Source organism: Amphiura filiformis, chromosome 4 (genome assembly GCF_039555335.1).
Source record: "Amphiura filiformis chromosome 4, Afil_fr2py, whole genome shotgun sequence".
Classification (NCBI taxonomy): domain Eukaryota; kingdom Metazoa; phylum Echinodermata; class Ophiuroidea; order Amphilepidida; family Amphiuridae; genus Amphiura; species Amphiura filiformis.
The window spans coordinates 71,891,220-71,917,172 of record NC_092631.1 but is presented as its reverse complement, the minus strand read 5'-3'; the positions used below and the strand labels follow the sequence as shown (position 1 = coordinate 71,917,172).

The 25,953-nt window shown below is 34.5% G+C and overlaps 2 protein-coding genes across 3 annotated transcripts in view; both read left to right on the top strand.

Moving 5' to 3' along the window:
• Positions 1-25,953, top strand: part of LOC140151356 (uncharacterized) — a 140,866-nt gene that overhangs the window by 41,165 nt on the left and 73,748 nt on the right. For both annotated transcript variants that reach the window (XM_072173669.1, XM_072173670.1), the window contains exons 13-29: positions 9,760-9,873; positions 11,094-11,207; positions 11,524-11,646; positions 11,967-12,080; positions 12,474-12,587; positions 14,068-14,181; positions 14,912-15,025; positions 15,817-15,930; positions 17,013-17,126; positions 17,671-17,784; positions 19,209-19,322; positions 19,815-19,928; positions 20,202-20,315; positions 21,456-21,569; positions 22,233-22,460; positions 23,690-23,803; positions 25,302-25,415. In XM_072173669.1, the coding sequence (XP_072029770.1) occupies positions 9,760-9,873; positions 11,094-11,207; positions 11,524-11,646; positions 11,967-12,080; positions 12,474-12,587; positions 14,068-14,181; positions 14,912-15,025; positions 15,817-15,930; positions 17,013-17,126; positions 17,671-17,784; positions 19,209-19,322; positions 19,815-19,928; positions 20,202-20,315; positions 21,456-21,569; positions 22,233-22,460; positions 23,690-23,803; positions 25,302-25,415 (2,061 nt within the window). The remainder of the gene's footprint in view (positions 1-9,759; positions 9,874-11,093; positions 11,208-11,523; positions 11,647-11,966; positions 12,081-12,473; positions 12,588-14,067; positions 14,182-14,911; positions 15,026-15,816; positions 15,931-17,012; positions 17,127-17,670; positions 17,785-19,208; positions 19,323-19,814; positions 19,929-20,201; positions 20,316-21,455; positions 21,570-22,232; positions 22,461-23,689; positions 23,804-25,301; positions 25,416-25,953) is intronic.
• On the top strand, positions 1,222-7,624 carry LOC140149588 (uncharacterized). Its single transcript, XM_072171664.1, has 6 exons — positions 1,222-1,330; positions 3,093-3,206; positions 3,559-3,672; positions 4,708-4,818; positions 5,565-5,678; positions 6,294-7,624. Exons 1-6 carry the CDS (start codon positions 1,222-1,224, stop codon positions 6,434-6,436), a joined length of 705 nt encoding a protein of 234 aa, XP_072027765.1. The 3' UTR covers positions 6,437-7,624.

Sequence of the window (25,953 nt, the reverse complement as noted above, 5' to 3'; positions counted from 1 at the left end):
TTAACAAAATTATTCACTAACAACTTTACTTAATTGATACAATAGTTGGTTTTAGAGTATGATTCAGTTATGAACTTATGATCCATACAACAAATACTAAAATCATAGATGACAAAATACCTTATATGGTTTCAACTATAATTGCAAACATTTATTTCTAAACAAACAGCAGGATAAAATACTTCTCCTTTTTTACAAGATTATTGTGATATAATTTGTCTCAGCCAATCCGTATTCTGTATCAAGCAAGCATATATTTTTTCAATGTGGTAGTACTAACATAAAAAGCTAGTTTTATTATTTTGTTTTTGTGCTTTTATATAGCTAAAGACTTCACAAAAAGGAATGCAGCCATTACAAATACTTTCATAGATTCAGTTTGTCATGCCATAACGCTTGTGTTTGGTAACCATTGGCCGCTGTATAAGTGCAACAAATTCAGGTTTTTTTCTCTTTAAAAAACTGTTTTGTAAATATTGAATGAAATTGGGCGAATGTGGTATCAAAATGCGCATACATACACTACCATTCTTTCTATGTTAAAATCTTGTGAATGAATGAAATTGGGCGAATGTGGTATCAAAATGCGCATACATACACTACCGTTCTTTCTATGTTAAAATCTTGTGAATACAATTAATATTTCTGAAGCTATAGACATATTTGTAATGGTTGCTTACTTTGCGAATTCTTTATTATTGTAGATAGTCTAACATCACATTGCTTATCTAGAACATTAAATAGGGTTTTGTCTTTTTCAATTTTGTTAACTTTTGGTAGAAATGCATATATTTATGTGTTTTTTATGTTCAAACAAACACACATCCACATCCACCCCTACACACCAGAACTCAAATTAAAGTTTAACCATATCACAATGCAATTGGTTTGCACTTCAGAAATTACCTGCTGCTTTGTATAACAATTTTGCACCCACTTTGAAAAGATTATGCACTATGTTGCACTTCATTTTCCCCTTTTTAAATAGCATTGCATCTCTCTATATATTATGTATATATTTACCCACTAATTTCTGGATTTGTATGCAAGAACTGTAGCCAATTATGATGAATTCTGGACAATTGTGATGAATTTATTTATGGAACATTGTATCTGACATCCAATTGCAGATTACAATTGCTAACCAATGACACACAACACACAGTTTACAGCTCTTATCAACGAACATTTGACAAAAAATTCTTACAAATTCTGACACTCATGGTCATCAATCGTGCCCTTGTGGTGTTCCTGATTGTAATAATACCATTTGTAGCGATACCAGTTTTGGCATCTTCAGACTGGTTGGAAGAAAAGTCTTTAATTGCTGGTAAAAACAAACACCACTCAAACACACATACCACACACACACAAGCACACATGTCAATGGATATAGTTCAAAACCAATGCCAGTTCACAAGAAATTGCAATTTTTAAATATCAATAAAGCTGAAATTCACACTGCTTATTATATTATAAATCAAATTGAATAATAAACCATTTTGTGCCAGAATTGTGTATATATGTCATCAACTTAATTACCTGTTTTAGCAATTAATACACTTATTATTACATATATGACATTGAGACTAACAAAGCCCCTATTTTATTTATATTCACTATATCACAACATTGTACTAACCCATTGTAGTCAGCTGTTGTATTGTCACATGTAACATGTGTTGCATATATTCGCAGTGTATAATTTGCATTTCATTAACATAAATTTACCATCATCAAATAAGACAACACCCATATCATTGGAAACAGTATACACCATGTGTTTGTAATGCTTGTGATATTATAAGTATATAGATGTTAATAGTTGTGCACATGTGGCATCAAAAGAAGGGACTTTGCAGCAAACTGCTTTTCAAGACACGTACAAAATCATGCATGAAACAAAAAAACATAAAAAGAGGTCATTATGTTATATTTTATTTTACATGCAAAGTCCACTTTTGATGTGACTGCTCACATATATTCCAAAATATTGATTTTTTTGATTGTTTTATTTAATATTTGAAGATTTCAGATGCAGAAACTGATAAAAGCAATTTTCAATTTTTTTTTGATTAAACCTACTAATATTGTCTGCTCTATAATTGACACCCTATTTAAACAAATTCCTTTTTTTGTTGTTGAAAATATGTGATATGATCAAGGGGAATGAGTTACATGTTGGCATTTTTCAATAAGAAGTTTTTTTACATCATTTTCTGGCAGTTTACAAATGATACATTTATTGCAAACCCCATCAAAATCAGACATCTGGTTATCGAGTTCTGAGCAGTTTATCAATGGCTGAAAACAATATAAAACAAAAAAGAATTTGAACACTGTATTTGCCAGTATCTAAAAAACAATATTGGCAACATCCTACTCATTCCCCTTGATCAAAAAAATATTTGACCAGTTATATAAATTGAGAAAATGTATTAGTTTTCGCATCTGAACTCTTCTTGTGTGTGCACATATATTCCAGAAATATTTATTGTAACAATATCATTTTGTGTACAGAAACAAAACTCAAACATATAAAAGTTTGTCAGAAATAAGCAACTTAAAAAGCTAATTAAAGGGATCCTACAAAGAAATGCATAAGAGCTCAATGTTATGCCTGATCATGACCCTTGATTGAAACTTGCTTCCTCTGTGTTTTTAACTCTGACAGTAAATGTGAGCTTTTGTACTTCTGCTTCATTAACCTTTTTTAATAAATCAAAAAGGACAAATATTTGTTAGGAAAATCATCTGCTTATGCCATTTAAGCATTTGATTGTTTATACAATTAGTTAATTAGGTCAATATTGAATTGAGCCATGGTGGCTGTTATAATGTGATTTTAGAAGGTAGATAAATATGCACTAAATTACCCCTTTGTTTTTTCAAAACTTTTTGGTGGAAAAGTTAGAAGTTCATATGTAGAAGGCAGAATTTCATTCATCAACCTAAATTTAGCTATATCTGAAAATTGTACATTGTGACTTAGGTTTTGCTATGAAATGTCACATACACACACTTTACCATGCACTTAAAGAAATGAGTTGTTAGTTTAGTGTTTATCACTGTTTTCTTTTTGATTTATTTAGACATAGTGGAATGTTTAAGTAACCCTTGTCGGAATGGAGCCATATGTGTAGATGCAGTCAATAGATATACATGTGTGTGTATTGATGGATTTCAAGGGATATTATGTGAAGAAGGTAAGATGATAGTCCTATCATTGACAAAATAAATTAGATGTCAGTATTATACTCTGATCAGCCCCAAGCTGGTATCCGCCGGTATCCACTAGGATGAAATATTGGACCTGCCTGTAATCTATCATGCGGTAGAGGATAGTAAAAACAAAAATTCATATTGTGTATTTTCTAAGTAAACCTTATACATGTAGGTCTAACAATATCACAAGAAATTCTATTCATGTCATCTCAAAATTTGATTAATTTTTCAAATATACAACTGCAACTGTAGCTGAGTTAAGTTGAGCATGCAATAGAATCACAGTATGTGAAATTACAAAAATAAGTGACAATAATTTTTGTTTATTTCCAGAAATTGATGAGTGTTTATCTGACCCATGCCGTAGTGGCTCAACTTGTTTGGATACCATTAATGGTTATATGTGTATGTGTGCTGAGGGTTATGAAGGGCCTGATTGTATCACAGGTAAGAATGGCATAATGTTACATCAAGTTGGTAATAGTGACTTAGTTTTGTCTCAGTGTGAGAACACAGATGGTGTGTCTAGGATTTATGATGACCCTCAATCAGGTCATAAATTCAAAGTGCTAATTTGTAGTGTGCCGTGGCTTTGCAAGTTTTAGTACTAGTCGGCATCACTACTCTGGACTATATGTGACGTGTCATGTCAAAAGGAGACACTTTTGGGCAGGTTATGAATTTTGAGGTTTTTACATATCTTAAATATAGAGATATTTTGCTCCACAACGCCGTTTTCCAAAATGAATTTGGACATTCCTAAGCAAAGATATTGAGTTCGGAAGTTATGGTATTATAAAATTGGAAATTGAGATATCGGCCTTTAAAAAATATTATTGACAATGTTGAGAGTGGGAATTAACTTGAAAAATGTCTCAAAAAATACAAGATGCCAGTTACATTCCAGTCTGAAACTATCAGACAATATTTTTAACATTAATAACATCACAAATTAGCAACAAACCCAAATTGTGAAAAAAATCACCCACCAGTAGATTTTTGGCTATTTCTCCATTTACGATCCTGCCCAAAAGTGTCTCCTTTTGACATGACACGTCACATATAGTAACTATGAATGACTATTTGAAGTTAATTTGATCTGTTTTTAGTCTGTTTCCAAGTCATTGAGCATTAGATGGAAGCTTCTATATTAAAGTGCTAAAATATCTAAGATATATTTTGATTGGCTTCTCAGATGAATATATCATGTAATTAACCAATCGGGTACTATAAGAAAAAGCAGTAGTGCCCTTGGGGTTAACAGGCTTATGAATGCATTCAACCATAACACCAGACAATGTAACAACAGACAAAATATTAGTTCTATTGGAATAATGAGGAAAAGGGTACATTGGCAGCCCATACCTAATACATTTGTATACAACATGGTCGTATCTCATATATATGATATGAATTTAGTGTTAGATGATAAGAGTAACTTAAATTCATCAAAAATATATTTTGCATATCTTATTTTGACAGAGGTGAATGAATGTAACAGCAGCCCATGTATAAATGGTGTATGTGTAGATGCACAAAGCAGCTATGAGTGTTATTGTCTTCCTGGATGGTTTGGAGACCAGTGTCAGTTTGGTAAGTGATTAGTGTTTTGTTTTTTAAGGAAACAAGGCTTTCACTTATTTACTACCAGTGTATTTGCAACTACCCATCAAATGAGGAAGTTTTATAAGTTCTAGTATGATAAGAAAATGGTGAAAAAACACGACTTAGTAATATGCGTCAATCATATTTCAGATATCCAGTAATAAAGGATAAAGTGTTGCTAAAGTTTGTTCGGTTTATAAGGCGGAAAAAATAAGACTCATAACACTGTGTATTGATATAGAATGGTATGTACGCAGTTGAGTGCAATGCTTACGCTAGTTGTGCGTTGCGTAATGTGTGACTGGTGCACGATTATGTGAATTTACTTGAGCATGAGTTGGGACTTCATTGAAGCGTGCAGTAACAAAAGCCATATAATTTCCGCCTTATATAAGCTGAACAAACTTAAGATGAAGGCAGGTACCTGTAGAATATTGTAACACACATAAGAAAGAAAGAATAAGAAAGCTCCCTATCTTAGTGTGGTAAGCTGACATATAATATCTGCGCCACATTTATGTCAGGTGACAAGCTGTTTATATCTGACCAAAGTTGTGGAAGGGCTCAGATAACAGATGGGTAATAATCTTGTACAACTACATGAAAGTAAACCTAGTAAATTAATACTTTAAGTACTCTGCATTCGCAATTGTTCAGATAGATGTATCAAAGGCTGTGTCAATTGCAAAACTGTCAAGTTGAATACTTGACATTATCATGATTTTCATTTGCAGATATCAATGAGTGTGGTAGTATTCCATGTGTGAATGGTGGATTTTGTTTGAATGAAATGAATTCTTACAGATGTCTATGTAGAGTTGGATTCTCAGGACCACAGTGTGAAGATGGTATGTATTTAAGAAACAAACAGATATTCTTAAACAAGAGGTTCTCAATTGCTTGGGGTTCACACAGAGCCAAACTCTTTTCACAGATATTTGTTTTAGGACCAAATACACCTTGGTTTGCTATTTTTACTGTGCATTTCAGATCTTATCAAGGGCCAACCACAATTGGTCAGTGGGCACCGACTATTGAGAACTCTTGCTCTAGACAATAGGACATCAATCTTTCAAAAATCATGATAAGATGATTATTTGCAAAGGTTCTTGGATACAAATCCAAAAATATTTTGGTATAAAGATGCTAAACATACCTCAATGACGTTTCATACTACATCGTAGTACTTTCTCAAATTGACTAATCAATTCTCCCACTCCTTTTCTGCTTCCTGTTGGAACTTGGCATTGGTGGCGTTTTGGAGTGGAGTAATTGGTCATAAATGTGGGGATATTTTGGTCGTAAATTGGTCGTAAACCGAGACGAGGGCAACTACTGCCAGAATTGACAATGATAGTTTGATACAGATAAAATATTGTACATTGAAATGAATGAACAATATTACTTTTTGCATCTCAAATTTAGCACTTATCATGTGAAACATTTTCTTTTCCGTTGCCCAGATGATGATGAATGTGCATCAGGACCTTGCCAGAATGGTGGTACATGTACAGATCTTCCAGGCTTATACAGATGTGAATGTCCACCGGGCATACTGGGAGAGATCTGTGACATAGGTAGTCTACTGCACCATCACTCACATTAAAGAAGACAGGAAGAATAGTCTGGCATGCATGCATGTATATTGAGTACAGTCATCAAGCCTTTGTGAATGGAACTATCTGCCATCATGAAGACTGCATGAGAAGACTAGTGAAGCGGATTGAATATAATGCATGTGCATGGAGTCTAGCTTTTGGGTGAATGGACTCATCAGTATCGTATACAATATGGAAAAGAATAGTATAAATTACTGGGTGTTTTGCATGTACATGGATCTTGGCCAATGTCTACATGGTGAAGGGGCTTATCAGTATCCTAGGGTCTGTGGAGGAGACTAGTGGAAGAATTAGGATGTTGTATTTGTGCTTACTTTTGTCATTTGTCAATTCAGTATTTCTCAATGAATGGGATTGCTGGTACTGTGAAGGAGACTATTAAGAATGTATATGGGTGTCATTGTTTTGTGCATGCAGTATGAAATCTTGAAAGTTTTATTGACAGTAAAATTTCCTTCACTGATTTTTTGCACTTAGGCCTATTCCATGAGTCATAATCATTGCTGATGAGAGAAGCAGCACATTGCTCAGCACTTTTACAATCACCAGTGTCTAATCAGCCCATGAAATGGTGGTATTTTATAACCTAATTCAACTAGCCAATCAGCAGTGCAAATGTTTTCTGATTGCACAACTCACTTGCATGTATATTTGGTGATGGAAGGAGGGACACTAATTTTTATCGTATTAAAATGATGTAGTCTTGCCCAGATATGAAAATTGAGATATATCATATGAAATGTAAGCTATTTTAAAGTTTTACCATTGAATATAGAAGTTCTCACATCAAGAATCCATAACAAACAGCAAAGTTTCAACAGCAAGGCCATTGGATTGGAAAAGAAATAGTTGTCCTGATGAAGTCAGACCTACACCTGACAAAAGCTGTACTCTTTCAATCTGACAGCATGCCTGTTGAACCTACAATCCCGGTCAAAATTGTTCAAACACTTTAACATAAGTGCTGCAAATATGCCCCCCATTCCCCCCGATCAATGTTGGTAGTTGTTTATTTGGCCATGCACCCTTAGAGACATCCAACATTGATTGGTGGGGAAGGGGGAGGGTTGTAGTAGTAGGAACGGTTTCAAACTTTACACCAAAGAAAGCTAAATTTCAGTATGTTAAGTATAACTAAAATACCGGTCAAAACAATGAAACTTTTACACAAGTGTTCGAACGACTTGTGGCCAGGATTGTAGCTGCTTGAAAGTATCTCCCAATGTAATTTCTATTCATTTAATGTTTTGTTGAACAAAATTTCAAACAAATTAGAACTGATGAGCAATGGAAATGAGTCTAACATTGCTAATATTGATTGTGAGTTATTGGCAATGAAGTGCTCACATTCTGGTGTTTATTGTTTTAACAACTAAATAAATTGCTAATATTTTGGTAACCATGCGTTAATTTTTTATGGGAGTTGCTTCATAATATAGCATTTTAAAGGGCAAGTAACTTGATGTAAAAAACTTGAAATTAAAATAGGCTCATTTTCCTTGAATCATACCACATATTTTGTTTATGTTACTTTCCTGCCAATAGTCATGATAGTATAAATTATATGATGAATTTTAATTTTGCAGTGAAATAGCAAATTATTAACATTTCCCACAAGAAAATAGATTATCAAATGGTAGTTAAGTTGAAATGAAAGTAGACTTAAAATAAAATGTCATAATATAATTAAATTGATACAATCAAGTATTGGGTGTGTCTCCCAATACACCACGTTTTGTGCAATTCATTATTGGCCATGCATATTTTATACTATAAGACACACCTAGTGTATTGTAAAGGCAAAATTTAAATAAGGACACACCAAACAATTACTGATGCAAATCAAGTACTCTCTTTACTTTAAATAATACATCATTTGGTGCTTTGGCTTTAAAGGCCCATTCAGTGATTTGCTCATGCAAAGGACCGTAGAAATCGTCAAAATTCAGATTTTAGCACCTTTTTTAGTGTCATAGATATGCTAACATAGCCTGTTAGTTGTTAAGCCACTTAACTTTGTGAATACTGCTGGTTTCCTCATTTTTTGCCAAATGTTTCATAGCAAAAATACCTTGCTCTGAGGCAATTTATAAACAATTATAATTTTTGGATTCTAGTTTACACTTCACTGGGATCACTGAATGGCCATTAACAAACCTGAACATGACTGCCTATTTGCTTTATTGCCAATGCTACCATGTAAACCTGTCATCTATCATTGTTATATATTGTCATTTCATGTCTTATGTCACCATTCTTAGTTCCATCATCGTCTATGTCATTGCTAATGTCATCAACTGCAACAACGTCATTGTCTACACCAGTTACAACCACACCCTCTGTATTTGGTATGTTGCTATGGTAACAATGTACTGTTAATTATGCCATTGCAAATTGGGGAAATTAATATCAGATGTTGATAAAAAGAGAGAGAGAAAGGTTGTGTGTGTGTGTGAAAGAGTGAGAGAGTGAATAACAAATTATGATGGCATTGTGAGTGTATTTTTGTGCTTTAAATGTAATATTGGTATTGTGACATATCTGCTGTGTGATTTTTTTAAAGCTTGTTGCTTCCACATAAATATTATATTTGCAAAGCTTGCTGCAACCTTCACTCAAACATCCCTGATTTTGTTCATACAGCACATTTATTATGAGATATGAAAAAATAATTTGTATCTAATTAAGAGTGGGAAAATTATATTAATACTTATGTATAGTTTGATCAGCTCGTAATCAGCGGGCCTTATAACATTGCGGATTAATATCAATATATTGTATTTTGAGAATTGCTTTGTGACATCTCACCAGAAGTATGCACAAATTAATACTTTAAGTCCTATACTTTGTCTACTTTATTTAACACGTACAATATATATATACCAGATAGATCAACTATATCACTCCTAACATGGGTCTACTTTTCGGCGTACTGGTAAAAGCCTAACAATTCCCGCCAATTACGAGCTGATCAAACTATAGTCTTATGAAGAATCCATGGGTGTACTACACCTTTAATCAAATGTTAAAAATAAAGATTTTCTAAATAGTTTAATGTATGTACATAAAAGTATATTAAATTATGTATGATAAAATATTACTATAATTATGTTAATAATAAAAAAGTATGATATTTACTGCTGTAACGTATTATGGTTAAAAACAAGATTTCAGTATTTAAGCAATATGAACATGTTTGAAACAGGCATTCTACTATATGAAGGTTTATATATTATGTTGTTTATTATAAAACCACAACAATGTAATGGCATATCACAATATTAATTACACCTTTGTTATTTTGCTTCAGATATCAATGAATGTGCCAGTGCACCATGTAGAAATGGCGGTACATGCATAGATAGAGTCAATGGATATGAATGTATGTGTGCTCCTGGCTATGACAGTACTAACTGTGAAACAAGTAAGTTTATTTGCTTAGTATGTAAGCTGTTTGGGCTATTCCATTTAAAATCCATACCCCTGTGGAAGATTTTGAAAATATCGTCCACAGGGGGGAGTATGAATTTCAAATGGAATTAACACATTAATTAGCAGCTCCATTTGAAACACACCCTCCCACAGTGAAAGATTCAGGTTGAATCTTTCTCAGAGGGTGTATGAAATTCAAATGGAGCTGCTTTATGTGCTCATTCCATTTGAAATTCTTACTCCCCCTGTGGAAGTTATTTCCAAAATCTTCCACAGGGGTAGTGTGAATTTTAAATGGAATGGCCCATTATGTATTGTGTCCTGTGTGTTATCACAAGACATGGAAAGCAAAACTATAATGCTATTGCTACCTCCTGCTACAGGATAATGCTAAATATTAAACAAAAAGATAACATCTCAAACACCATCATATATGACATAACAAACACTGAGCTTCTTATCAACTGTGTAAGGAATCACCAGCTGAGATTAACTTGGTACAATTCTTCATCTGCCAAAGGAAAATCTGCTATAGTCTGTATTATACCTTCCTCAAGTCAGTAATTTAGATATTGTTTTTTATTGTTTCTCTAAATGTAGAAGTATACAAGTATACATTTTCAGAAGAGGAAACAATGTTATGAATCAAACTAACATAAGTTTCCTGCAAAAATTTAGTTTTTGAGAAAATCACAAAATTTGATTTTACTTTACTGACTTGAGAAAAGTATACCTTCTCTTGGCAAAGGGAGACCTGGATGCCCACACAGTTATCAATGCAAATGAGCATTAAATATCAACATCAGAATGGTAGAATATATGTACAGATCACATCAACTAGCTCTAGTTTATAACCTGGTTTCTGAATCAAATTAGTAATTTTGCTTGCCAAAACCAGTAAGTTTTTACTTACTAATATTTCGTCCCTCTCGTCGGAGGACTTCATCAGATGTGAGCATCTTGGGAAATTGGCTTCCAGTTGTGAGTAGTCTTTACTTCCAGTCTTCAAAAGTGGGTCAAATATTTGACTTAGGAAATAAGTGCTTTCCTCTCTATTCATGGTCTTTGTCCCCCTCTTTCTGATCTCCATCGCTTCTCGTACTTCTCTAGACTTGACATACTCCTTGCCAAGTATCTTGGATAAGAATCTATTCACTGAAGTCTGGTTTATGAATCCAGATTAATTTTTAACCTGGTTTTTATCTCATTTAGATATCGATGAATGTGGTAGTGACCCTTGTCAGAACGGCGGGACATGTACAGACCAAATTAACCAGTTTATCTGCACCTGTGAAGCTGGATGGAGGGGTATATTCTGTAACATAGGTGAGTGTAATTACTTATATCAGAAGTAAACGTTAGTTGTGAAGAATAAAGCTATAAATGACAAGTTTTGGTACATTGACAAAAAGTAATGCTTAAATAAGCTGTATTGCAGTATTTACATCTTTACTATACCATATAATAAATTTATACAGTCCCACCTTGTGGACATGTTTTTGTTGTACAAATCCTTGAACATATCATGATTTAAGCTATGATAGTATAATATTATGAAAAATTTATTTATTATCTATTGCTGTTGAAATCCATACATTAATTATAATGCTGATTTTGATGACCTTTACCCATTGACCTACAGATGTCAATGAGTGTGCCAGTAACCCATGTCGGAATGGTGCAACATGTCAGAACCCAGTCGGCGAACCTAACAAATACACCTGTACATGTGCTCCTGGTTGGGAGGGAACTAACTGTGAACTTGGTAAGTTTTATAACCTTTGACCTCTTCTAAATATTTCTTAAATATATATGGGCCAGATTTGGTGGTATCCTTGTAAAGCTGTACTTGTACTGCTAATAAATATTATTTGTAAGTTAATTTCAAAAAAGTAAAAAAAAATAGTTGTTATTTGTATCAGAGTATGTGAAAATGGTGCAATGTGTTTCCTTGCAAAAATATTTAAAAAAACAATCTGTAAATTCTTACAATTCTTATAAGAGTAAAAAACTGAAAAAGCTGAACCTAAAATAATCTGAACATTTCTCTCTCTCTCTCTCTTTAATTTAATTTTCATAATACAGATATTAATGAATGCGCAAGTTCACCGTGTCAAAATGGGGCCGTTTGTACACACTTTACAAATCGCTACCGATGTGACTGCCCAGCAGGCTGGCAGGGTACTAACTGTGATCAAGGTGAGTGTCACGATTCCAGTTGAAATCCATACAACCCTATGGAAGACATGATCTTAAGCTTCCACACAGGGAGTGTGAATTATAATCCATGTGTGGGGTTATATATAGTCAAGTCTAACATAGGGGTGTATGGATTTCAACTGGAATAGCCGATTATGGTTGCTTTGTTAACCTCAATGAAAATGAACTACTGGAATCACAGTGGATTTAGCAACTAATTTTCTTACCTTAAAATGTATATTTTAAATGTTGAATCTGTGTCACTATGTTTAAATTTTCCTCACCCTTGTATAGTTTTATACTAGTTTAATGACACATATCAATAAACGTGTCAGGCTGTGTCAGTTCAGTTGCACAATTTTCTTTAAATATTTTCTTTTGATTCATATTTAGATGTTAACGAATGTGGTTCAAATCCATGCCAGAATGGGGCTACTTGCCATAATGGCCAGAATCAGTTCTCGTGTGAATGTCCACCAGGTTGGGATGGTCTCAACTGTGAACGTGGTAAGTACACTTTATCAGAGTTCTTTTGTATTTGTTGGTCAATGTAACGTGTACAGCATAAATATGATCCTAATTCAATCTTACCGTGGAATATTGACATCTTGTCATGCTTATTGGTGGTACAAGAGGTATAGCATCTTGTTCACCTGATTCCTTTCATGCATGAAGTGAACAATCAATATTTATGCCAGGAGGTAATGGGAGACTTTAGAGGAAACATGAAAATATATTTTGGACCAAATGAAAAAGCATGAAATTTACAATTGATAAATGTGGATAATAGGAGGAGGGAGGATATGTAAATTTTCGATAGATGCAAGGCGGGACCCAAGAATTTTGGTTGAAATTATTTTCAATCCTCCCACTCCCTGACATGAATACTGATCGCCGGTTCTTCCACAATCGGGTGTACATGTCAGCAAGTGCAAAGGGACCTTTGCTGAGAAAAGTAATGCTATAGACGAATCCAACGAGCCAAGTCATGGTCAGGATTTGGTCGGCCATTATTGGGTCCCCGCATCACCAAACTGGTGTTGTGACTGCCCAAATTCAATGTTATATTTTTTAGTGTTGTAAACTGTCATCATTCTTTTGTCTACGTGTAACACGAGTGATAGAATGCAGTTTAAAATACCCTCCAAGGCCGCATATTTAACATTGTAGGTGAGATGGAGCCAACTGGGACCCAGCTATGGCTGCCATTGAAGTGTAGGAATGCGTGAAATTGGATTCGTCTATATAGACGTGCTTTTACTAGTGCCCTCATTGACCGTAACATTAATACTGACTAGGTGTGCATGCTATTATCGATTGTAATTAGTCATTTATAAAAATTTCTGCACCTACTTCAAACACAAGTTTAACACAATCGAGTAAGGGACCTCTCTGAGGCTACCGTGATAATTAGTCTGTGATAAAGGTTCTGTTACTATTCTTGGTTTGCAAATATTATTTTTGCATGTTGATACTTGGATTTGAACCATTCCAACTTATTTACATCAGAAAGAAGATCATAAGGCAAAAAAAAAAAGTTGTTTGCTTGTCCTCGTCCGACCGACTGTCTCGGCAGTCCTGACTTTATAACTTTTTTTTTATTTTTAAAAAGGGGTTTTATTTACAATTTTCCCAAAAAAGTTATGAACTTTTCGTCCGAAAACTGAAGATATAAAAGAAATGTTTGTAAAATACCATTTCCTGCATGTTTCCCTTGCAGTTGTACCTGGATGAGGGTTCCGATATTTTGTATTAACATCCGCAGCATCTGCACAAGTATTGTTGACCTTACAAATGCAGTATTTTAAGTCTGCCAGTCATGTATATGTCAAATAAAGTAGGGTTTACCTTGAATTTGTCTTTGGTGGAAATTCTGTGGTCAGTGAGTGTTTTACATACAATTAGGCGCTACTTCACATTGGTACTTTAGAATAAATTATGCACCTGTGATGAGGATTAATTGTTGGTTTGTTTTCCTATCATTTAGCTATCAACGAGTGTGAGAGTACGCCATGTGGTAATGGAGGCACCTGTATTGACATGGTGGATGGCTATACATGTAGGTGTGTTGATGGATGGACTGGAACGCACTGTAATATGGGTAAGTTGACCTTTAACCTCATAGACTGTGCTGACATTTATTAAGTATTATTAAAATAAATTTTGACATGAGTACACACACCCACATACACCCCTACATGTTTTCACAGACAACCGTGGACCATATTGTGTGTGTGGTTGGTTTTAACAGTGAAACCGTGGACCCACACACACAGACATATCATAATCCAAATGTGGACTTCTGTGATATTTCACCGCTAACCATGGACCTGATATTAGACCTACGATAGAGGACCCTACCCCATATGCAAAGTTATGCTAAATAGCACCCTCTGCCACTGTCTTACGACTGTGGACATCCATGTTTCGCAGTGTGTGGTTTTTCACTACACAAGTGCGGACTCAAATTCCACAAGTGCACCCCCTACACCTCCACTGACAAGAATTATACGACCAATTTGTAAAAATATAGTATATCATACATGTTGATGTAGTCATTACCACAAAATCCATTGATTACTTGAACTTTTGAAATTGACCTTTGACCTTTGTAGTAATATGTTACAGTAGATGCCTTGGAATATTGAGGAGGTGGGACTTTGCAACGTTGAGCTATTTTTGTCTTCATATTCTTTGTGCATTTGATTATTCTCTGTACCTATTTTGATGATGAATATACTTTATATCAAATGATATATCTTGGGCTTTACATCTATATTATTAACTTTAAAAAAAAAATTTTATTACTAATTAATATTGATCAATTTCAGATATCAATGAGTGTCTAAGTGACCCGTGTATAAATGGTGGTACTTGCTACAATGAACTGAACCGCTATCGCTGTGATTGTCAACCAGGATATAATGGTATCGATTGCGAAACAGGTGAGACTTGTGATTTTTTTCAACTTTAACTTCTCCCAGAGGAGAACAACTATCAGATAGCCTTCTTAATCTTTGTTTCTATTCATAGCACAGTATGTAACAATAATGGTTAATGATAGCTTTAGTGATGCTATGATTGAATGTCTGGGTAAATAGCATAGACATTAATAGACTGAAAGAGTCCAGACTCTGAATAAACTATATGTGATGCAATCAAGCAAAATGAGTCGGATATATTCATTTTGAGATATAATCAATAGTAATATTCAACTTCCTTTGTATTTTATTGTTCTGAGCAACACTAAAATGGCCATATCTCTGGAACCGTAAGTCCAATGATGATGGGGTTTTCAGCAAAATAACGCTCTGAGAATCGCTCATATAATGAGATTGAAAACTGAATTTTGCTCATATTGACTAATTTTGCTTGATTGCATAACATATGAGATCATAAAGTGATGAAAACAAGGACTGGTAAAATTATGGCTGTTGCTTCATAGTTTCCAAGAGACTGGAAATAATGGAGAGAGAGAGAGTCAGAGAAAGAGATGGGTAAGAAAAAGTCAGAGAAAGAGGTGGGCAGTGGCAGATAGACATATAGACATATAGACAGAGGGAAAGGTATTAGAGAATGAGGGAAAGATGAAGAAAAGTACTTCAATTCTCAAGGATTTGATTGGAAAATCACAGAAAGACGGTGTCAGACTGAGAGACACAGAGAAGAGGCAGGTAGACGGATTGCAAAAGATATATTTCTTCATATCATAATACCATTATGCATCTACTTTCAGACATTAATGAGTGTTCAAGTGCTCCCTGTTTACGAGGTGGTACATGTAATGACCAGGTGGATGGCTATACATGTACCTGCAGAGCTGGCTATGCTGGAAATAATTGTGAACTTGGTAAGTCTATTCCTTTTGTGCGCTAATTTCTTTAAGAAAATGTTGCAAAACACAGAACTGCCTATGTAGTTACAGATTTCTCTGATGTGTGGCTCAGTAACCTTGTAAAAAAACATGATTTTAGTGTTTTATCCCTTTATTTCTATACTTTAAAGCATTTGAAGACCAATTCCATGTTATCTGAAACACTATTTACAACATAATAGTATTTTTTGGTGTTATCAACCTTTATTCAGTACTTTTCTGTTATCCCAATTTTAGCATTGAGGACAATTAGTGAAGAATTTTACATAATTCCCATATCCAGATATTCAAATAAGCAATCCATTGCATAGTCCCATAATAACCAGATAACAGTGGTTGGGGTGCATATGTGCAAGTCACTAGTACTTGCATATGCCAAATCATCCATATGCTAATGTTGTTTAATGTTATTGGAGGAGACAGTTCATATAAATAACAAGTGATTTGCATAGCTCAAGTTGATTATTTAACATTAATTTTGACATGGATAAGAATGTGGGAAACCTACACAATTCATATTTGCTGCATATATTTAATAAGTTAGCGAGTGTATGAAATAACCCTTACTAGAAGGAGAGAGTTAGAGAATAAAGGTATTGTTTTTAGCCCCTGAGTGCATCTATTGTCTCATTATTTTAAATAAAACAATGAGGCGAAGTGGAGTTGTTTACACCAATAATAATGATGTTGCGTGTTATATAAGACGATAGATGCACGACAGTGGCTAAAAACAATACCTTTATTCTCATTCTTAAACACACTTCAATTCAAGTAAATACATTAATCGTAAGTATACCAAATTTTAAATTAAATCCTACATTTTACAAGAAATTACCGAGGGCTTAGAATCGATCTGTCCCGTTGTTGCTATGCACCTCTGATTGGTTCAAATAGTGGGTATGAGTATCGCATCATTGCGCACATGCTAAAGCGTGTTATATCGTGTCATACCACACAGGTAAGAACCAATAAGATTGCAAGAAAATTATCAAGTGTTTAAGAATGAAGTATAAAAGTTCATGCATATTGATTAATACATTTACATAATTTATTCACAGATGTTAATGAATGTGTTAGCAACCCATGTCAGAATTTTGGCACTTGTAATAACTTGATAGACAGATGGGAATGCTTATGTCGAGATGGATTTGAAGGCAGTCAGTGTGAAACAGGTAATTGTTGCATAATTTCAAAATGATTTCAATAGGCCTACATTAGTTAGAGAATATCATAAAACACCAAGATGTGAAACAATATGTACAATTATATTTAGACCAAAAAAATTGTTGTGTTGCCCTTAAGTGGGAAAAATCAGGATGGTTGGTGAGTCGAATTTTTAAATTATTTTTTTAACATCCTATATAAATCCCAAAAAATATTAAATAATGCTTCTTCCATGAGGGATATTTGTCAATTTTGACTGCTGGATACTTGTTAGATAATCAATTTAAGACTAGTTTTTCAATAAAACATTTATTTTTAAGTGGAAAACATTGAGATTTTGAATATATCTACAAAAATCCTTATTAAAAAAAATTGAGACACTGATTTTGCAGGATTTAGGGTTGGTCACTGAGGGCAACACAACCATTTTTTGCCATATAAAAATATGTAAGTTAAAATATATTGATCACATTGATAAAAATTTCTTGTAAAATTTGACTTCATTAAATAAGCCATATATATTTCATGCATAATTTGAATAATTTATTCCAGATATTAATGAGTGTCAGAGCGACCCATGTCAAAATGGAGGAACCTGCATTGATGAAATTAATCGATACGTTTGTGAATGTCCTGATGGTTACCAAGGCAACAACTGTAATAATGGTGGGTATTTATCAATAATTGTGGGCATGGCTTAAAGTATGAACATGGGTACCATTATAACAATTGCAAGAAGAAGGTAGCATTTCATAATTTAGTAACAAAATTTATAATTTGAAGAGCTCCATACTACAATTTAATGTATTGCTAATTTGGTAAGTCATTTGTATTGTCATAGACCGACAACACAATCTCAAACCAACATAATAACAACAATTTTGCTGCTTCAAGAGCACACACCTTAGACATTTCACAAATAATCTTCGCAACCAGGATCAGCTCCCCGCGTTTCATACGGGTTACAACGAGACAATTAGCAGTAAGTTCCTTGTCCAAGGGAATTTTAAGCTAACTCAGTTTTTCCATGTGAGCATACTAGGTACCACCAGGGTTCGAACCCACAACCTCTCACACTATAGTCAAATGCCTTATCGATTGAGCTAACTTGACTGCTTCAAATGTTGAGTTATACACAGAGTATATATATGGTATTAAACATTTTAATAACATTCAAAAACATTTTTGAAAACTTGCTATAAAACATTCTAACATAATGTTATTTAAACAGTGACAAACAATTTTGCAGATGTTTGCCAAAAATATTTTAAAATAGCATTTTGACAACATTTAAAAAATCTTCTAGTGTTTCTTCATTTAAAACGTTTAAAAAATGTTATTAAAACGGGTAACCAAAACATGTTTGTAACATGTTCTAAAATATTTGTATGTATGCTGGGACTCTGCGGCTGTATGTTGCCTATAGGGCACAATGGATATGTGATGTAGTGCAATAGAATTGCTATTCTCAATGTAAATTGTACGTTTTAGAACCAATTGCAGAGCTGCCAACTAGTACTGCAGGGATGTAAGTTGGATGAGGATATTTCTTTGTAAAAAAAATTTTCCAAGGGGATTTGCTCACACATATTCCTTTTTATCAGCACCTACTTACATCCTTGGTACTAATTTTCTGCATTTTTGTATTGATTTTATCAAGAATACTGAATCAAATATTGGAAAATACTGAAACTAACTGCTAAAGATTAATGTTAACCCCCTCAGCACTACCTGCTGATCTAATATTGCCTCTAATTGGTTAATTACATGATATTTTCACTTTAATCACTAATCAGAATGGAGGTTTGCAAATAATTCACCCTAATTTTTTGTGCGATGAAATTATTCTAACAATATTGCTTGTTGGGCCAATTGTCAATGAAAACTTCATTTTGGCCAATCGGCAGGTAGTTCTCATGGGGTTAATACTTTGGTTCATACAAGAAAGTGTGAAAATTCTGATTTCAAGTCTTGACAAGTGTTTTTAGAAGATTGGCAGCTCTGCTCTTGACACACCAAATTCTAGGGAGGATGAACACTGCTAGGAATGGTGAAAGTTTTAACATTTGGTGCTTGTTTTTGACTTACAGAAATTAATGAGTGTTCAAGCAACCCATGCCAGAATGCTGGAACATGTACTGATGGAACCAACTCTTACACATGTAGATGCGTAACAGGTTATGCAGGTGACAACTGTGAGATGGGTAAGAGATGAAACTTGTGTTACTTCATTTTAAAGTAAAATTATATTAACACATAGTTTGTGAATGATGAATGTCTGATTGTTTTACCAATAAATTTTTGCTGAGTGACTAAGTACAAATTCAGCTCTTAGATTGGTAGTGAAAAATGTTTCACAACTTATTAAATTATACTAACATGGAATGTTTGATGCAAAATCTATGCCTTGCTGTATTGACAGGAGGTGGAATTGGATGAACCACATTTTAGCTGAGTGACTGGGTAAAATTCAGCCTTAAGATTGGTAATGAAATAGAGATGATATGCTTGTAATATATTATGACTGTTCTGCAACTCAAGTTTTTCACTTGCATATAATAGTTGATGCAAAATCTATACCTTACTGTATTAGCTGGAGTTGCAGCAGGATGAGCTCTGTTGTGAACTGGTAACATCATGATTGAACAAAACACCACAAGGATCATCATCACATTGTATCTTATATTTGCTTTCAGATATTGATGAGTGTGCCAGTTCTCCGTGTTTACTTGCAGCAACTTGTGTTAACTTAGTGAACAGCTATAGGTGTGAGTGTCCTCCAGGATGGATGGGTCCAACATGTGATCTAGGTAAGCATAACAACATGTAGGCCTGCTACAAATACACAATCAGTTTTGTTACAAATTGGATGTTTACCTCTGGCTGTATCCAATCCGTCCTTGTTTGTTCATAGGAAGCCCTTAAGATTAGCATGCTATTTTGGTACCCTACTGCTTAATAAGTAGTAAAACCAAAATAAATTGCTGGTCATATAATGACTAACTCAAAAGTATTTGATTAATTGATTGATTGATTGTTTGCCCGCTTGATTGATTAATTGTCGATATTTGATTGCATTTCAGATGTTGATGAATGCCTAAGTGGTCCTTGTCAAAATGGTGGCACATGTATAAATGGACAGAACTCTTATGTTTGTCAGTGTTCCGATGGTTGGACTGGCATGAATTGTAACCAAGGTAACGATTGAAAAACATAATTGGATAAATTAATGAACTGATATATGTTCAGTCAGCTACATTATCTAGTGCAAGGGGGTAATTTAGTACCCAAAATGCAATAAAATGGTATCACCTATTATCTGTGCCAATTACTTTTTTAAAATTTTGTCTAAATTGCATTTTTGGTCAGTGAAGTAAATCATGACACTTTACTGTTTATGACTTGGCACAGAGCTGGTATTTCCATAGACCAAAATAGTAGTAGTAGTAGTAGTAGTAATGTTTATTTTATTTCATATCACAGCCCTAAGGCTGAATTACATGGAAACTTACAATTTTAAAACACATCAAAAATATATGATATTATATACAACAATCAAGATTACTATATTGCACTTGACACATTTCAAAACACAATTTATCACACAGCAATAAATAAGTCATGCAAATAAAAATTACAAAAGGGGTAAAATTTCATAAAAGTCAACACAATGGCATATAAAAAAAAACAATGATTGGGGCTGAATGCATTAAGTTAGCAGGAGAGTCCTGGGCAGGTAATATGAAAAAACGCTAATTATTATTCAATAAACTAATAAAAAATGGGATGGGGCTACCCTGGAAGCGTGAAGTTCTGGCAAAAAGCTGGGACAATTTGTCAGCATTGCGTGAGGTTGCGACCACGGACTCTGCCCCTGACAGGGGAAGTAAATCATTTGTTCTGGTATTATTGGAGAGCCCTTCGGCAAACCTCAGACAATGATCCACCCTCCTGTCACAGAGAGAGTCCAGATCACAATCACTCAGTGCTTCTGAATAAGATGTGAAATTCCTGCCCAGGACTATCCTGCAAGCTCTTAAAAAATGCAGTTATGTACACACTCTTAAAATCTTTGATCGTAAAAAGATGTGGATTTACCTGTGTGATATAAAAAAGAGTTTGAAATGTTTGGTGTGAAGACTACTTTATTAACCATGTATGATTGACTTGTCATTAATTAAATGGTTGGTACTCATACAATGGTATTAACTTTCATCAGGGTTTCAAGTACTTTTACATACATTCAAGTTTTCAATAATTTTCTCTTCACCTTACATAACACTAACTTAACTCCATCATTAATTTCTTGCTTGATGTTTTGCATAATATATTTACAGATGTGGATGAGTGTGCTTCTAACCCATGTCAAAATGGAGGCACCTGTAATGACTTCCTCAAAGGTTACAGCTGCAATTGTGCCAATGGTTTCTATGGAGACAACTGTCAAACAGGTACCTAAATACCGTAAAAACTCGACAGTTAGCATATGTGCTTACTATCAAGCACTTTTGAAAACATGAAATTGTACCAAAGTCTGGCGCTTTACCAACAGAGCTGATAGGGTTGTGACACACATTTGCAGGTTTACTTGTTCGTATATAACTATGGGTATCGATGATTTGCTCAAAACCCTTTACACTTTTGTGGATGGGGCTCTTCATGTTTGCATGTTTTAAAAGCACTTGATAGTAAGTAAGTATGCTAACTTTCGAGTTTTTACGGTAGGTCAAATATGATATTAGCATTTTTAATTTCAAGACATATCAATGCATTAACAGCTGTTATCATTATGGTAAAGCTGACATGTTGATGCCTATACGTCAGTCTGGAGCTGGTCAGGAAGTAGTTGGTATAATAAATGTGGAGCATTCCCATAGAACATTCAATGGAACATAGCACAGGCCCCAACTGCTTTTGCGGTGGGACAAAGGACTTTCTTCATTGCAATAAATAAATAAATATAGCAACATTTGCTATTTTTCAGTTCATCGACTCATCTTATTTGTAAATTTATGGGAACCCAAGGAGCTTCATATATTTAAGGCTTTGCTTGTATATTCTCATTAAATTATGTTAATTACCCAAAATTCACTTTATTCCATTTCAATGAACAGATTTGGACGAGTGCTTCAGTTACCCATGCAGGAATGGTGGCACATGTCAGAATGGCATTGGACGCTTCACCTGTCTGTGTTTGACCGGCTGGGCTGGTGACAGGTGCGAGTATGACAGGGATGAGTGCGAATCCCAGCCATGTCAGAATGGTGCCCTGTGTCGAGATAGATTCAATCAGTTTGAATGCCAGTGTACTTCAGGATGGACTGGGACTGTTTGCAATCAGAGTAAGTAGACTTATCTGCCTGTCTGTTTGTCTTTCTATGTCTGTCCGTACGTCTTCTTGCGTCTTCCAAAGTATTCTTGTGTTTTAAATTGGATACACATTTTGAATGAAATGAAAGAAAAGTGGTCATTTATCAGCAATGATATGATTTTTCATTGACCATATATTATGCAAGATACATTTCTGTTATTCCTTTTTATATCACTCATACATAAATTCTAGACAGTCCATTGGTTGATTACCACCATTTATCATTTTTACTATCACCTTCATGATAGTCTTTATTATATACCTCATATATAGATTCCTGTCATCTGATTGGTTAAAAGTGCAGTCATTGAATTAGCTATGCCCTCCTTTTTAAGAATTACGTAAAAACTGAACTCTTCCTCGGGCAATAGTCTTTAAAAAGACTATTCCCGGCATAGTCATTTTCACGTCGTCCCGATCAAACTCTACGCTGCGATGGCATGTTCAAGCATTACACACGCTGGCGCCAACGCTGCCTGCCAGTTGCGGTGACGCGATCGGTTCATAACGAAAAAACTTTCTTTGTAAATTTTACCATTAGCCTATGAACAATAAAATAGGCCTTTTAACCAATCAGATGACAAAAATCTATATTAATGCGGTATATAAAACAAATATTGATCTGCTTTATGCGGTCATGGTTAACATTATAGGCCAGCGGTGATCTCAAAACCATGCTATAACCCTCGGCTGCGCCTCGGGTCATAGCATGGTTTTGAGATCACCTTGGGCCTATAATTTTAACCATGCCCCTCATAGCAGTCAATATTTGTATACCATCACAGTGCCTGCCGTAGTGCGCCTGCGCCAAGCCGGCCGTGCGCGGACTCTTGGACTCGCCGATTTAGTTATGGGGTGGACCCCAAAATGTGAAGTATATCACGGCAAAATATGGTGTTATGTTGATGACAAAATGTATTTCCTACCTTAAATAGTATTTTAGTAATAGAATTTATGCATGAGTGATATAAAACAAATATTAACTGTCTTAAATTTGTGTAATGGTGAAATATAATCACTGGTGAAAGATGTATTGTTCCATTCCACTCGCCGTTCCGGTTTGTGGGATGGAACAATCCATCTTCACCTCATGATTATATTTCACCATCACACTCATAGACAGTTAATATTTGTATACTATCCTCCTGAATAATATACTTGTTTCTTAATTGTAACAAAATTGTTTTGCCTTGTATATAGATATCAATGAATGTGACAGTGATCCTTGTCAAAATGGTGGATATTGTCAAGATGAAGTAAATGGCTACACCTGCATATGTCCTGATGCATTTGATGGCCCTCTCTGTCAGGACGGTAAGTTCAGAATGTACCTTTTTTTTCTTAATCTAAGACATCAGAATATGCTTTAATTTTCAAACCTTATTTTTGCCATATTTGTAATGGTTACACATGTCTCAACTTACATTTAATTAGAATCATTCCAAATTGCTGTGTTTGTAGGACAGCATAGTGATTTTGAATTAATGACGTAATTAGTACATTTTAAAAATCTTCTGTAGAGCTCCACATTAAGCTGCCAAGAGAGTTAATGGGTTTTTTTTTTATTTTACCTCATTATTTTAACTTAAAGGAGGATTTCGTGATCCTAGCATCCTCTTTTTATGACATTTTTCAGTAGATATCCACGAAAAAAGCTTATTTCCAAAATTTCAGTTGATTCCGATTTTATGCGTTATGCGAGTTATGCATGATTATGTGTATTACACTGCTCCATAGACAATGTGTTGTAATTTCGTTCTGGTGCACCAGAACGAAATTCAAATTTGATATTTTTGCTAAACTAATTAATCTGCAAGAAATATTTGGTACATAAACATTATGTAGCCAGGGGTATCCAGTGGTATAAAAATCTCAACTTTTTTTGGGAAAAGTGGGGGGATGAGGCTGTGGATCACGAAATGCCCCTTTAACCTGACAGTTTTACTGATATTATTTCATAATTTTTAGCTAAGAATAACAAAATTAAAATTTGACAGAAATTGTGTATTATGGCTTTAAAGGAAAAGTCTGTTAAATTGCTGAAGGAAATTGCCTTAAAATTAGCAGACTTTCAGATTTGGTAATTTGTTGAACAATCATAAATATGCTGAACATAAACCAGAAACATGAATATAATCTAATAATTACAAACTGTGACATTTAACATACGTAACTCTTGTGAAAATGAGACTGGGGAATTCGGAAACTATATTTTTCATTGACAGAATGTTGGGTTTCTTGGTATCAGATGTAATTGCTATAAAATGAACCCATAATCTCCTTAGGCCAAAAAAAAAAAGGTTTGCCTCAAAGCTCACGAGCAGTTTGAAAACAAATGCGAAAAGTGATTTTTTTTTTTTTTTTTTATTCCCGACTTGGTATTTTTATGGTATTTTGAGAAAAAAATCTGATTATCGCTGGATTTTTCCGGAAAAAACCTTTTTTTTTAAATAAAAAAAAATTCAGCATTTCTTTTTCTTCAAATTGCGCGATTTTACAAACGCTTGCAAGCTTTGAGACAAACCTTTTTTTTGGCCTTATCATTTTATACCACCAACATTGATTATTAGTGATTACATCACATCTTTGTCAAGATGACAAATATGAACACACCTCTTTAGGGAACAAGCCAAAAGGTTGATGACGTCCTGTTAATATAAGTACATGTAGTTTTATTTCATAGCTAACTCCTGTTTTAAAATAGCATGGCTCTGAGAAGCATAATATTCAACCCCCTACCTCCCTAATCAATCTTTTGGGTGGTTCCCTTATGATAACATGTAATTAAATGTAACTTTTCCTTGGTCCACAGATGTTAATGAATGCAGTAGTACACCTTGTCGAAATGGCGCCGCATGTGAGAATCTAAGTGGTGCCTTTAGGTGTGTATGTCCACCAGGGTTCCTGGGAACTCTGTGTGATTTCAGTAAGTATAAACCCACTCAGGTAATATCCATCTTAATTATGTGTATTAATGTAATATCCAATCTAGCTCTCTTGTACCAGTGATATAATGTCTTAAGCAAAGGCGTAATGAGCCAGGACTTGCAATTGTGCTGTTTGTAACTCTATGGTAAATCCGCCATGTTTGATTGACAATCAAAATAGAGAATGGGGATGTCATTTTCTCCGGAAGTCAGAAAGGGGGGGTCATGAATATTTCGGTGACCGGAGTCAATTTTTTTATGCCCCCCCCCCGCGGGCTTTTTTTATGCCCCCCTATCTTGGGTTGAAAACTTTTATGACCCCCCCCCCCCCCACACACACACACCCCGACTCAAGACAAATTATTCATTGCCTGAACATTGCGATGAGCGCCCCAAAACTTGTGCGCTCATTTTAATTGATAAGCTAAACAATGCATGCATGTTTTCGAAAAAATTCTAACCCCCCTATTTTTGGTCTAAAAATTCTATGAAAACCCCCCTGAATATTTGGGATTCCCCTTCCAAAGAAAATGATAG